Source organism: Pseudopodoces humilis, chromosome 14 (genome assembly GCF_049639895.1).
Source record: "Pseudopodoces humilis isolate 2021_Gansu_Grassland_sample_001 chromosome 14, ASM4963989v1, whole genome shotgun sequence".
In the NCBI taxonomy this organism is placed as follows: Eukaryota; Metazoa; Chordata; class Aves; order Passeriformes; family Paridae; genus Pseudopodoces; species Pseudopodoces humilis.
Genome location: NC_142213.1, coordinates 17133314 through 17148355, shown reverse-complemented (window position 1 = coordinate 17148355; position 15042 = coordinate 17133314). Strand labels below are relative to the sequence as shown.

General features: G+C 40.5%; 1 protein-coding gene across 1 annotated transcript in view; it reads left to right on the top strand.

The window, feature by feature from the left end:
• CDH8 (cadherin 8) overlaps positions 1-15042 on the top strand; it is a 150110-nt gene that overhangs the window by 13774 nt on the left and 121294 nt on the right. The window contains exon 2 of the mRNA XM_088062164.1: positions 1651-2097. Within this exon, the coding sequence (XP_087918290.1) occupies positions 1846-2097 (252 nt within the window). The 5' untranslated portion in view covers positions 1651-1845. The remainder of the gene's footprint in view (positions 1-1650; positions 2098-15042) is intronic.

Here is a 15042-nt window from a genome sequence, read left to right as displayed (position 1 = left end):
ATGTCAAGACATTTCAAGCCTCTTTTGCTTCTCTCACATTTTCCCCAAAACTTTCTTGCAGGAGCTTTCTGTATTCTCTGATTCCTTTATTTTCACCCCAGTTGGCAATGAGGCCTATAAAGCTCCAGGTTCTCCTGTAATGGATATTCCCCTCATTCTGGATGCATTGTTAAAGCCCTGCACTATTAGCTCACCATTCTTCCATGCTGCTTGAGAGATTGAGTTTCACTTTGGTAGCAGCTCCTCTCTCCTTCTAACAAGACAAGTTTCTCACAGTTTCAGGCTTTCATGCAACAGATTTCACAGTTGCTTTGGCAATTACTGAAGTTTAAAAAAAATACTTTCTACATTGTTTGCTTTTAAAATAACAACTGATTTTTACTGGTCATGTAAAAGGTGTTCTGCGTGTTTTATGCCACAAGTGTGTATGAACCTTAAAAAAGAGCAACAAAGCACCCCCAGCCCCCCCAAAAACATCAGCTAAGCTCTCAGGATTTTCATAAACACGCATCACTAGGAATTAATCTTAAAGTAGAAGAAAACCAGCCTAAAACGCAGTGTAAGCTTAAGAACAGGCATTCCTACTCTCTTGTATATAGTGGTTTCTCCTGAGATTGTTTGGCTGTGAATCAAAGAAAATGTATCCAGACTCTTTTCACATAACCCTGTAATGCAACCCTTCTCTCTGAGCCACATCCCATCGAGTTTTCCGTCTGATCCATGGCTGCATTCTGGGTTTGCCCATCCTTCTGGCATCAGCCCTGCTATGTTAACTTGCCTTTCCATTTCAAGGAATATTTACTCTGAGATGAAACCTGCTGTGACCTTTTAGTACATCAAAGGGTGGGCAAGGAAAGAAAGACAAAATGCTCCCAAGAGTCCATCTAGGAAAATGGCTTTGAAATGGAATGTGTTCTCTGAGAGTCAGGGGGACACAGTGAGACCTGGAGTGCAGATGTGCATAAATGAGTTTCCTTAGATCCTGATAGTGGTCTGGTATGGGAATCATGGATTTCACAGAGGATTTAGCAGTGCTGTTTCTCTGGGCAGCGGTGCTGCTGCAGAGAGGTGATGGCTAAACAGACAATGGCTGCTGGAGCCTTCTACACTCAGGAGAAGTTGTTTTTTCTTGTGGAGGAAAGGAGCATAAGAATGCTCCTTTAATGCATCAATGCTAATTAATGAATAAGAACATGATTTTGATTTGCTTATATGGCAGATTATGTGTTTGTAACTGGCCACATTAACAGTGCAGGCTAGTGAGAAGCTTGGGAGTTTCTTCAGACCCTCAGATGAACTGCAAGATCCCAGAATGGTCTGGGTTGGGAGGGACCTTCAGGATCCTCCATTTCCACCTCCCTGCCACTGGCAGGGACACCTTCCACTAGACCAGGTACTGCAAGCCCCACCAATTCTTAGGCCTAAATATTTTCCTAAGTGTGTGTAATCATTCATCTGGGTCTCCTCTGTCATTTCAGGCAATGCAAGAATACACAGAATCAATTTAACTGTGCAATAATATTACGAACTAAAAATTCAAAACCATAGCGTGGCTTATTTATGATGTAAAAATAAATAAGATGCTTCAGAATGCTTTCCTAAGCTCTTTAGTCACTGATTTGAACTTTCTTCTTTTCTTTCCCCCACTAGGAGTCTTTAATGACTGGAAAACTCAATGGATCATGTTTTTATCATCTAAGCTATTTTTACATTGACTGTGCTGTAAACACATGGAGGAGCTGTAAGTAAATGTTCTGTACTGCGTGATGAATTGGATTGCTACAGTCTGGAGGAAAGCAAAATAATAATTTAATTTCTGTGGTAATTTGCGTAGCTGGTGGTACAATGCCAGAAAGACTAACGGAAATGCTTATGGATACATGGACTCCATTAATAATATTATGGATTACTGTCCTTCCTTCCATTTATATGGCTCCCATGAATCAATCTCAAGTACTACCAAGTGGATCCAGTACAGGACTAAAAAGGCTAAATGAAGAACAAAGAGTTTTGCACCGTTCCAAGAGAGGCTGGGTTTGGAATCAAATGTTTGTATTGGAAGAATTTTCTGGACCTGAACCAATCTTAGTTGGCCGGGTAAGGCAAGATTTGTTTTTTTTTTCCTATGAATGCATAAATGTATGACATAAGAAGGTCTTCAGTCATTTGGACTCTTCTAAGGAATTTCAGACTCAGGTGCTTTGTGGCTCTAAAATAGTTCTCTAATATCCATAGATTTGTGCTGTAAATGTGCCTCACTGTAAGGACATTGTTTCCTAGTTAGCCAGCCTGCTATTTCCAAGAAAAATAGGCATATTCCATTTGTCAAAAAACCCCACAAGTGTGCTCACATCCTTTCTTTTGTAGCATTAGTCACCACTCCTTACCTCTGTCAGCTGAAGATTTTTACCAAAGCAGCTCTTTGCAATGTGTTCCTGTGCATTCCTGAAGGTTGTTACACCTATAGGTCATGTTCTATCTCCAGTCTGATGAATCAAGTTGCTAGTGCTCTGAGGATTTTTAAAAAACAAGAACCAAAAAGGAAAGTGTGGACTGTACAGCAGATTATGGGGTCCTAGTGTATGTGGAGGTCTGTGCACACACATGGAATAACGTTTTTGCCATGGATTTTGTAATTTACTTTCAAAGTTAGGAAAATATTGCACAGGGCAAATGATCTTATTTTTCAGTGTCCCAGCTTTTCTGCTGCCCTAAAGCTATGCTTGTTGCCATGCATTAGTTTATTCTGTAGCTCAATGTGTTACCTCCAGTCAATGAATCAGCCTTGCACTTGTATGAGCCATCTGTATCCATCAGGGATGAATTATCCTTAGAATTATTCTTAGAAAAGAATGATCTGTTCACAAATGCATGTTTGGCAGGGAGCAGGTATAAATAATTGTTTATCAGTAAAGTTCAGTTCCCTCTGAACAACCAAGTGCATTATTGTCTTATTAGCTGGTCACTGGGGTTGAGTAAAAAAAAAAATTTAGACAAAATTATGGATAGCAGTTAACTTCACAGTAATCTTGGATTTTTTATGGCTAAGTGGATAGCATATGGTGTAATAAAGGGACTGTCAATAGCTCCATCTATTACTGAAGAGAACACAGATCAAGTGCATTCCCAAATCTTCCCCATTGTAGCCACTTTCAAGGCAGGACTCGGGGTCAGAAGGTGTAATGAGGTTTTTATCCAGTGACTTTTGGTGCTGTGTCAATTTACATTTATATCAGGTATTTGGTATCTGTTCTCATTTGTTTCTCTGGGGTTAGTAACATATCTCAATTTCACAGAGACAGCAAAGTGCATATTTCACATCTTAAAATGTTTTATTCAACCCATTCTTTCTGGAATATTTTAGTTGAGCTTCTAAAATTATTTTGAGTAGCTGGGGAGAATCCTGGGTTTGTACTTTGTGGTATTTTGATTTTCAGGGTATATCCAGGTCTAAATATTTCTACTATTTAAAGGTATTTTTGGTGGTGGTTATAATATCCTGTTTGAGTCATTGGTGAATAGAAGTGGGTAGGTTAAACTAAGCCAAACCAAGGGAAGACATTATCCCATCTTCTGCTGGTATTTTAAATAGAATTAGCTAAAATGCTGTGACAATCTATTTGTTGAGACTGCTGCATAATTAAAACACTGCATGCTATAGACGGAAATGAGCAAGAAGCGAAGTTTGTTCCCATAGGGAGAAATTTTTGGTTTATTCATTAAAATGTCTTGGAATATTTTTGGAATTCTTCTCTCTATTTTTTCTCCCTCTACAGAGAAACCATCCGTATTTCTGACTTTTTTTTCTTTCCTAAGGCTGGTGAGTGTTGTGAGAGAGCTTTCAGGCTGGTGTGCAGTCGCTGGGAGCAGAGGCACTCCACAGCTTTTTCTTAATCCTTCCTGCCTGGAAAGCAGAGACTCCCTCAATTATACCTCTTGGCAATCCTTCCCAAAACTTAAGGGTGTACAGACTGTCACCCTTAGCAGCAAAATGCTTTCCTTTTCCATGAAGCTGGGCTGTGGTTTGTCCTCTGTCACCCTCATTGGTTTCTTATCCAGAGCAATTTAAAAATAACCTCCCTTTCAGAACTTGCAGTAGGTTTGCACTTACCTGGTTCCTCCTCCTGCCTTTTCCACTTACACTCTTCCCTCCAGCCTTTTGAGATTTTCCCCTGCCAAAAAATTTGCACACCTGGGGTATCTCCTTTGTTCTGGGACTTTATTGACTGTTTTATTTGCCCCATGACTTACCTCGATTCTCTCTTTTTTCCTTTTTTTGCCAGACTTTGAATGAAGAATGGTCAGCAAAACAGGCAATAGTGAATTAGTGCAGAGGGACTTAATGTTGTGAAGAGAATATCAAATGTCTGCCCCATTTTTAGTGCATTTTCTGTATCTAAATGTGCCTTTTTCCTTTTACAATCAGTATTGTTTGCCATGTGCTTTTTATGTGTTGAAAGTTCTAGTATAATCTTCAATAAATCTTTTATTTGGTGGTTAATTGCTTCAAGGAGAACATTCCAGAAACAAGTCTAATTATGCAGATCTTTGTAACAATTTTTGTCTCTACGCTGTTGTCGAGTGTACCTGGTGCTTTTCATAGTCGTGTATGTTTTATACAAACATTTAATTAGGTGCTTTGGAGAATAAATACAGAAATAAGTTTTGCACAAACAGAAACGATATGCACACAAGCAGAATTTGTTGTATGTTCTCAAATGTACCTTTAAAACCCACTGAAAATTCAGCTCTTAAGAATTCTCAGAATAGAACTGATACTTTAATAGTTTTTATGTTAGTGGGTGGAAAGGCACTGAGTGGAAGTATTTGGTCCTAATGGAATTGATGGAATATATCAGCAAAATGAAACTGAAAACTGAGAATAATTTTATAGGATACAAAAAGAACACAAATCTATTTGTAAATAAAAGCCTGAATGCAGAGTCTGAGAGTTCCTCCTGTTGGTTGGAAAGTCTCCTACCAAAGTTTGTGAAGTGCAGAGAAATTTAGCAAGACAGGATTACAGAGATCTGCAGTATTTTATATTAAAACTGCTCAGTTTTTCCAGAGGAAACAGCTTCCAGACTCTTCAGAGTTTGAGGTGTTGCAATGCAACTGCACACACTTCAAAGGTGCTTGTTCATTGCTGTTCTGCATGGATATAGAGTAATAAATGCACTCCCAGTGTATTTGCTCTAATAAATGAAGTAATCTGGGGTGAGACTAATAGGAGGAATTAATGTGAACACCTCTTAAAGTGTGGTGTCTTCCTTCAATGGCTCGAGTAAAGGACCGTAGCAAATCTTTTGCTTTCATTCTTGAACCTCTTAGAATGAATTTGAGCAATATGCACTTTTAATGACAATTTTTGTCATTATGTTTGGCAGGATCAAGCTCAAAACGAGCAACTCTACTTGAGCTCACACATCTCTAAAGAAGAGTATCCTGAATTTATGAGATTTCTCTATAAAATGCCACAGATATTCTAGTTTTTATTTTACTTTTTTTTGGCTATGTTCATATTACATTTATTTTGCCACATGGTATATTGATAGAATTATGGACTATAATATCCTGTGTTGGAAGGGATCCCCAAGGATCAGCCAGTCCAGCTCGTGTTCCTGCACAAGCACCCCAAAATCCCAACCTGTGCATCCCTGGCAGTGCTGCCCAAAGGCTCCTGGAGCTCTGGCAGCCTCGGGGCTGTGCCCATTCCCTGGGGAGCCTGGGCAGTGCCAGCACCTCTGGGGAAGAACCTTTCCCTGATCTCCATCATAACCATCCTCTGGCACAGCTCCATGCTCCGTGTCCCTCCTTTGGACATTCTCTAATAGCTTTAGATCATTCTTATTTTAATGAGTCCCATATTATTTTGATCTGTGCATGTAAAAATGCATCTGTGCATTTTGAGAAACCTGCAAAGTAACTTTTCTTGTGTTGATGCAACACAGGTTAAATGAGTTTGGGTTTATTCCCAGCAATAAAATACCGAGCGACAGATTTGCAATCACCCTTTTTGTACTTCATTTCTTTTTCTCCCCCTTTCACCCACAGAAGCAGGTACTTTACAAAGCTTCTGTGTCTCCTTTAGAACCTCCCCATCCTGCACTGTGCTGTCAGCAGTTTGCAGCCTCCCCGTGGCTGACAACCTCATTCAAGTGTAGAGTGATATGTCTTGTGACACCGCATGCTGTCCCTGTGGACTTGATTAGTTAGGTAGAACTTCTACTTGCTATACACTGCTGCATCTTCTCCATCTCCTCTGCATGCACTTACAGCACCACGGCAGATGTGCTGTGAAATCTGGGCTGTAGCAAATGCCACTGTTCTTTCACAGGAGACAGCCTCCGAATTCACAATGACATTGGTAATAAAGTGAAAAAGCATTAGGAAGCTGCATTTGGGGGATTGCAGTTCCTGCTTTATGGAACATGTGTTGTTCATGATGCTTTAAATGGGTTTAATAGATGTTTTTAAGCAAAAATCTGGGATAGTTAATGTAATAGCAGTTTGTAATTAGAATCATAGAATGTCCTCAGGTAGAAGGGATCCACAAGGATCATTCAAGTGCAGCTCCTGTCCCTGCCCAGACCCCCCAGCAATCCCCCTGGGCATCCCTGGAGCGCTGTCCAAAGGCTCCTGGAGCTCTGGCAGCCTCCTGCCCATCCCTGGGGAGCCTGGGCAGTGCCAGCACCCTTCCTGTGTCATCTCTCCAGCTTGTTCCAGCCTGTCAGTACATCCTGGGTGCCCCATCCATGGTGCAGAATCCAGAACCTGTTTGTCTTTGTTAAACCTCACAAAGCATGGAGAGAACCAAAGAGGGAATGAAGGCCACAGAAGTTGCTTGTTTGTGTTCATGTTCTCTGGCTTACCAATAAATGAATCCAAATTTAGGTCCAGACACAAAAATCCAGCAGTAGCAGTCACTCAGGTTGGTTCTGTGTCACACCACTCCACTGGCAGTACTTTCCAGGCTGTACCAGAACCTCCCCCAGACTTTCTGGATTTCCCTGTCTCCAGTCCCAAAATAACATATTGCCTGTTTTGTCTGAGGAGAGGTTTGGGAAGTGAGCGAGGCAGGGAAGAGCAGCCCCTGTGGCACATCTGTGGGGTGGGATCTCTCCAGGGCTCTGCAGAAAAATCCAGGTTGGGAGGAAACCAGTGGGACTGTGTTGGTGAGGCTCAGAACCAGCATGGCCAGGTCAGCTCTGTACTGTGGTGATGTCAGGGAGGCGTTTTCCATCTCTGACTGCTTCTGACTTACGTGTGTCTCTTCACTCCGCCAAGTGCAGATTTTCTTGTGTGGCTTGTGGGATGAGAGAGCCAGGCAATTTTCAACTTTTGCTGTTTGGAGCACCAGAGATTTTTCCCTTGATGTTTGGAGCTTGGGTTCAGGCCTGTAGAGAAGAAACAATTTTCCTGTAGGAGGAGCAGTGGAGAGCATCGTGTTTTCACAGTCAAGTGCTTCAGGCTGAGCTCCTGTAAAACCCAAACCTACAAACGCAGAGAGCGCTTCTAAATAGCTTGGAGCTGTATGTTCTACATTATCCATGCTCTGTGCAATCCTTGATTTCTTCACCAACATGCATTTTCTGTCTTCACCTGGAAATGTTACTTGTTTAAAATCATGACTGGTTCAGTCGAAGCACCTGTGATGGAAACAGGTAGAATAAACAAGGTTTTAATTCAACGAGTTCCTTCCTCACATTCCTCACATTTCCTCACTTTTCATTCCTGCCCTGAGCTTGTGACTATGATGGCTGCCTGAAAATACTGTTGTACTCAAGTGGTGCAAAGCAGAAATGTACAGAGCTAAGGCTAGCAGTATTTTGAGGGATGAATTACACGCTGCTTCTCTGAATGAAAAAAAATAATCTTTGTGATATGTAGGATTAGCAAAGTCCTAGCCTAAGTTTCACAGGATGTAGCATGGTCCTACATTAATGCTTTGTTAAATTTTTCACAGAAATCACTCCACCATATTAAATAGATTCTACCCTTTTTTCCCCCTAATACACACTTGTATGTTTTTCTATGATTTAAATGCATGCCATAAAATATTCAGTATCTGAAATGTTGCAAAGTCAACATTGCCTTCTAAGCCTTAGATTTTTGTTGTTGTTTTTCAACCATAATTATACACTAATTTTTCTGCTAAATAAATTCCCAGAAGCTGAAATGTATCAATTATTTTGCTACTGTATTCTTTATGAAAAATACTAATTTTCCCCCTCCTTTTGTGTGCTTGAAAGGGGAGAGGTGACTGTGTACTACACAGAGTGTCCCACTTTGCATAGTCACAATCAGCTTAGTAAGCAGGAGGATAAACTAGAAAAGAAAGAAAAGAAAGAAAAGAAAGAAAAGAAAGAAAAGAAAAACTTTCTGTAATTAAATGTTACTGCAAGGACAATAAACACAGCAGACAACATTTTATAGAAGTCTGATAAAAGTATTGGGTTTTTAAAAAGTGTTCCTGAGCCTGAACAACTTTCATTTGTTTCTTTTTAAAATGAGAACAAGTTCCAAGAAGAAGTTTAAATATAAAGCATAAATGAAAGCAAGAACAGTTTGACTATCCCAACAGTGTCTACATTTTCTACTACAGTGTAAAAAATACTTTACTGATTTCTTTAAGATTTAAGGCATGTCTCCAGACACTGAAAATCTCATTTCTGTATATTTCTGGGAGTATTACTGAATAAAGTTGAACACTTTCATGCTCCTTCATCTCCAGCCTGGGGCATGATATAACCACAATTTAAGTAGAGACACAACTTAAACCCCTTGAACATCAGCTATAGAACAGGACTGGTAATAACTTCAAAGAGGCATTTTATCAGTTACTTATGAATCCAGCATCTTAAAGGGTCAAACTGCAAAACACCAGGCACCTCCTCAGCTGCCTGTATTTTCTTTCATGGAGTAAGAAACCATCTGTGATGTGAAGAACAACTTAAAAGTTGGAGGTTGGGCAGGGGTTTTGCTGTTTTGTTTTTGTTTTGTTTGGTGTTGATGCTTTTTTTAATTCTCTTTTTTATAATAAAAAGGAATGGTATATGTCACTCTAGCATTATTCACTTAAATTTCTTTGTAAAGTTTTTCTAGAGCCACGACGATATCTGATATTTTGAAAAAATAATAGCTAATATTGAGCATTTTGTTTGTTTGTAAAGAATTAGGAGCTTGTGTGCTTTTCAATATATTGATCTGCAAGCTTTATCATTCAGTGAAATGCTGGCCAAGTATGCATGCAAAATGCTGAAGTGACAGTATGAAAAATTGAGTTGAGCCTTCCCCATGATATTCTGAGGTGCCCTATGATTGTTTAGCCTTTCCATCATTGCTTCAGTAAATGGTTTTCAATTTCTACCTGTAGGGCCCACCCCTTGTGCTGTCAGGATGTTTCAGTTCCAGTTGTCAATTTAACTACCAATTAGTGCCAATTGTGAGGGGAGTTTTTTGCTAAAAGTTTGTCCTTGCTGAACTTGACAAACATATTTCCCATCCATCCATGAGCTCCCAGGTAGCTGTGATTTCCCAAAAGTGCCAGGATGTGTCTTTCAACCAGTAAAGTGAAAGGGAAGTTTTATTGTTCTCAGGTCCTGATAGGATATTCCTCAATTTGCCATGGATTTGTGTAACAAAACTCTTAATTTTCTATGAAATGAGAAATGCTTTGGGACCAATTCCTTTGGTGACTTTAGGCTTCCAGTAAGAGCTGTGGAGCTGAAGTGGGTGATGCCTCATGACCTGAGCCACATCTGAGAAATCTTTGTAGCTGCTGTATTTTTAGCATGTAATAAATATACAACCACAGGAATCACAAGAAACACATGTTTTCAAGTGAAAATAATGAGTTTGCATAAATTTTGTTTCTTGAAAGTTCTGTTTTAAAAGTTGGGTTTTCTTCCTATGCTGGTAAAGTCAAAGAGGAAAAAGCCACAGTGTGTGTGTGGTGCAACAGACCAAGGGATTCACAGCTGAGGGTCTTTTGCTTGGTGTTTGGCTTTTGGTTTTGGTTGTGGTTTTGGTGGTATTTTTGGACAAAGCCAAGGATGTCGAGCAATTTACAGTGTCATTTTCATTACAGAAATAATTTGCTGCAATAAATATTTTAGGTGGTGTTTAAAGGTAACTATTATTTGCAAGCAATGTGTGAGGCATGTAGAACTTTAAAATAAATGCAGATAATTTTCCTAAAGATATTTAGGCAAATATTAATATGTTTGAATAGCCTCTCGGTGATCTCCGAGGAACACCTGTAGTGATACAGAGTTCTTTATAACTTTCCTTTTTCCTGAGGACTCCCTCTTAGTGTAAAAATTCCCCTGCAAGGATTTCTTTTAAAGCCTTTATTTTACAGCAGTCATGCCAGCAGCTAAGCAAAAGTAAGTGTAGCTCTCCCTGGAGAGTGTCAATGGCATTCCTGAATTAACCACAGGAATCATTAGGAGCCACAGAAGACATCCCTTGCCTTGCTGCGGGGTCTGAGCTCGGGAGCTGCTTCCCACCCAGCCCCTGGTGAGCAGAGGCAGAGCTGAGGTTTGTTCCAGCCTGGGAATGTGCTGGAGTACAAGGCTGGCTCACTGGGGGCGAGCAGCAGCGTTGCAGGCACAGCCAGCAAAAAGGATTTCAGAGCGGTTCAGAGGGCCCCAGTCGTTTGCTGGTTTCAATCCAGAAGCCACATTAGCTAATTCTCCTTTCCCTGGCTGAGGGAACTGTGTGTGTTCAATAGGGGTTCTGCTGCCAGGGAGAAAAGGGGCATTTTGGTATGGGTGAGCTGGGGGTGGCCATCCAGCTGTGCAGCACAAGAGGTGCTGAACCAAACCACACATCTTCTTCCATCCCTTCGTTTTCTCAGGTCACCGTGCCACAAGCATCAGCAGGATCGTGACATGTTGTACACCCAGCCTAAGCAGTCAGGATTTTAAATCCAATGGGCAAACCTGCTCTATTTTTCAATTAGTTTGGGATAATTGGCAGCAGAATTGGTGCAGCATGAACCTGTGTGTAAAAGCATGATGCAAAAGGCTCAGAATTTCATAGTGCTCACCTCGGAGAGCTTAATGAAAATCTGCCGTATTTTTACAGAATAAGGTTTCTAAATGGAGTTACTGACACAGTTGCTATCTTGCTATTCCCTTATTTCCTTTTTTTTTTCTTTTTAATTTTAAATTGCCTGCTTTTCAGGCCACCTGTTCTCTAATTAATATGCAGTTTAAAGCATTTCACATAGACCACTGGCACACTGCAATTCCAGGTGTTGTCCTGCCATACTGACAAGAAAATACAGTGTCCAGAGGCAAAGGGAAAATGCTTGTGCTTCTTTCTTCCCATAAAATCATCTGAAACAAGACTTATTGCCAACACAATATTTCCAAATTGTTCATTTATTTCTGCTAATTAATGGGTCTTGATTATGCTGTTGGTTATCCCACATGAACTGAGAGCAGGTGCTCTAAATACACAAAGATTTTATATTGAGTTTTTGTATGAACAAATGGAAGTTATTTTAATAGTTATTTAGTTATTTAATAGTTATTTTATATCATATACCAGGTTTTTATTTGGTCTGTAAGACCAAATTGATATTTAAACTATGGGGTTTGAAAAGAAATCTCAATGTAAAATTGTTTCTTGGGGAAATTTTTAAAATGTACATATCCTCAAAGCCCTCTCACCATGAGGACTGGTGCACCAAGCAGCAGTAAATGTGAAAGCTGTTAATGCTGCCATTTATATCAAGAAGCCTTGGCTAAAATTTTGAACCATTTTGATGAGTAGGAGACGATTCCTGCCTCAAAGCTGTTGCTGTCTAATTGAGATATGTGATTTATTAATAACTGAAATGAGATATAATAGGAAATATGTGTATACTTCAATGTGTTGAACATACTGGCCCAGTGGAGTTAGCACAGCTCAAAAATAAAGAAAATGGACAACACTGAATTGCCAGGCAGCATTAGGCTTCTCTTTCTGTGTAGAAGGCAACAACACTGATCATTTCATTAAATAATTATTTTGTAATTGATCTAAATTCTGCCCTTCCAAAAGACCACCTGCTCGTTCCTGCCTATCACTGATAAGCCAAGGACTGCATGGAACTGAGCAGTCTGTATTCAAATCAAAATATCTGGATTTTTAAGGGAATTTTTCAGTAAATGTTTCTGTCTAAATCAAATGCATTCTGCACAAATCCTGTAGCAGGCAATTCTCTGTGGGGGACAGACTGATGAATAGTAAAGCAAAACTTTGCTCTGTCAGGCTGGAGGTTGCCTCTGAGACAGTAGGTTCATTGCAGTGCTTTGACTGGGGGACAGAATGCATGTGTTTTATATTCAAAGAGTGAGAAAAACCATAACATGGCTGAGGCAGTATTTATCCCACAGACAACATCTACTCACAATCAGGAATGCATCTGTTAAGTTCTGGCTCAATAACAGGATAAGACAGGAGATAATTTTCCAGCTGCAAACCAGGCAGATGTGGCTCTGTTTTCCAGTTTCACTAGGCATCCAGTCCATCCTAATGTAATTAAATTCTAAAATACAGATTATTCAGGGTCTGGTGGAGCCAGGGAGGTGAAACAAAGAGCTCTGACTGATGATACACTGAGATGAAAACTGGTGTGTGTGATGTATGAACAGGTTGGTAGTGTAAGGGGATATTGAAGGGATTTCTGTTGAGGGGGACTACAATAACCAGGGGCAGGGGTTTCATTAGGGAAACTGTGGCTCTTTCTGGCAGGAAGTAGGTGTAGGAGTTCAAGAAAACCACAGCACCTGGGTGGCTTCCTTGTCAGGTAGAATGGCCATAATGAGGTCACTGATTGTTCTCCAGGTGAACAATGGCAGCTGTGGCAGCCTTTCCTCCCAGCAGAGCTGCTCCATCCCTCTGCTCATCCTGGAGCCTCCTCTGGGCTCTCTGCAGCAGCTCCAGCTCCTTGCTGTGCTGGGCCCAGGCTGGGGCAGCTCTGCAGGTGGGGTCTCACCTGAGGGCCAGAGGGGCACAATCCCCTCCCCTGCTGCCCACGCTGGGAGATCAGTCCAGGGCGAAGTTTTGTAGAATGGTTGGGTTGGAAGGAACCTTAAAACTCATCCATTCCACCCCAGCCATGGCAGGGCCAGCTCCCAGTGTCCCAGGTGCTCCCAGCCCCAATGTCCAGCCTGGCCTTGGGCACTGCCAGGGATCCAGGGGCAGCCCCAGCTGCTCTGGGCACCCTGTGCCAGGGCCTGCCCACCCTGCCAGGGAATAAATATTTTCCTAATATGCAGTCTAAACCGGAATCCACCAGTTTGAAGCCATCCCCACCTTGTCTTTCTCCAGGCTCCTGTAAATAATCTCTTTCTGTGCTTCTTGTGGTCTTCCTTCAGGCACTGCAAGTCCATGTAGATTGACCCCTGTAATGTTTGTGACCTTTCCCATTCTTTTAGAAATGCTGTTGAACTTTTCTCTAGTGTCTGTGCCTTCATCCTCAATGCAGCAGGATTGGGAGCTGAAATGGAAAGAGAAAAAAAAAAGGAATGCATTGAAGGTAATTTTGCACGTGGTAGCATGTTCTGCTTTGCAATAAGAAAGGATTTGCAGCCACTCAGAAATCCTTTATTTTATAATCTCCCCTATTGATCACACCTGTATTGAAATCCTGAACGTGGGAGCTCAAACATTCTTTGCTGGGCTTCTCAGAAATAATTGGGTTATCATTTATTTCATCAGAGTATCAAAAAGGGGTAATGAGACATCCTTTAATCTTTAAAAGTGTTTTGTCATTCTGTGCCTTACCAACAGAACACTGGTCTGGATTCTTTTGGAAGTGCAGACTGCTTATTAGGAATGCGTGCAGTGCAATAATTTAAAAGAGGGAACATCCATCCTGTGTATTTCTAAATCTCCACTATTTTCAATTGACTCTTCATATGAAACATTTCTTGTTAAGGCTGTTTGGAGAGGCGTAAAGTGTTTTGTGTGCTAAATCAAAGCTGCTTTGGTTTCACTTATAGGAATTAATGATGGGCTGTGTAAGTAGAAAACGTATTGTTGTGTATAACCTGTCACAGCCAAACTGGGGAAAGGTTTGTCCTTGCTACTGTTCTGGCCTTTTATTACAAAGAGCAGGAAGGACAGTCAATAACCACTTATTAATGATTTTCTCTGTCCTTTATTGGAGCTTTAGGTACATTAGGCTCTCAGTAATTATCTCATTCATAATCCTCCATAACAAGTAATACTTTCTGCATCTTGTGAAGCATAATTGGAAAATATTTTCTTTGGATGTACACTATTTCTGTTCTCTCTTTAATATAACTTTCCCCAAGAGTATCTTGCCAAGGCAAAATGAGCAAGCATAATTTTATACAGGTAATCAAATCTCTCAAATGCTGGCACATTTTCCTTTATCTCCATGGGACCAAAAGCTAACCTTCAAATAGACCTAGGCATTAAAAGGGAGAATTTCAGCACACAATTAGAACTCAAATAAGCTTGTACAAGGCAACTTGAACAAAAGTGCTATTTTGAGTTATTAGTACTGTATTTCTACTACAGAATATTCCATTTGATTAATACAGAACTGCAAGGGAACATATATACACACACACTATATATTAGTCTAAGTGCATATGTTGTGTCTTTGTGTATATATAGATATGTCTAATACATTATTTAAGCACTGGCTTATAGCAGGAGTTTACAGCCTTTCTAAATAGTTCTATTTTTGCCCACTTAGAACTCCAAACCACATCTTGATGCAGGTTTTATCTTACTGTGTTGAGCAAAATAAATGTGAGGGGGAGGGAAATAAAGAAAGAAATGAGCATGTCTTTAGATTCCTCTCAGTTGCAATACCCAGCAGAACAGTTAATTTATTCCAAACTTTCTGACATGAATCACGCTGAAGGGGAGACAAGGAAGCCCTAAGGGACTGCAGATACGAAACTGAGGACTGGTTTCAGGCTGAGCAGACACTTTAATCTGTGCTGGACCTACAATGAAACCTTTCAGCCTCCATTTTTGTTGTGGAATTGAACATTCTCATTTCTATTC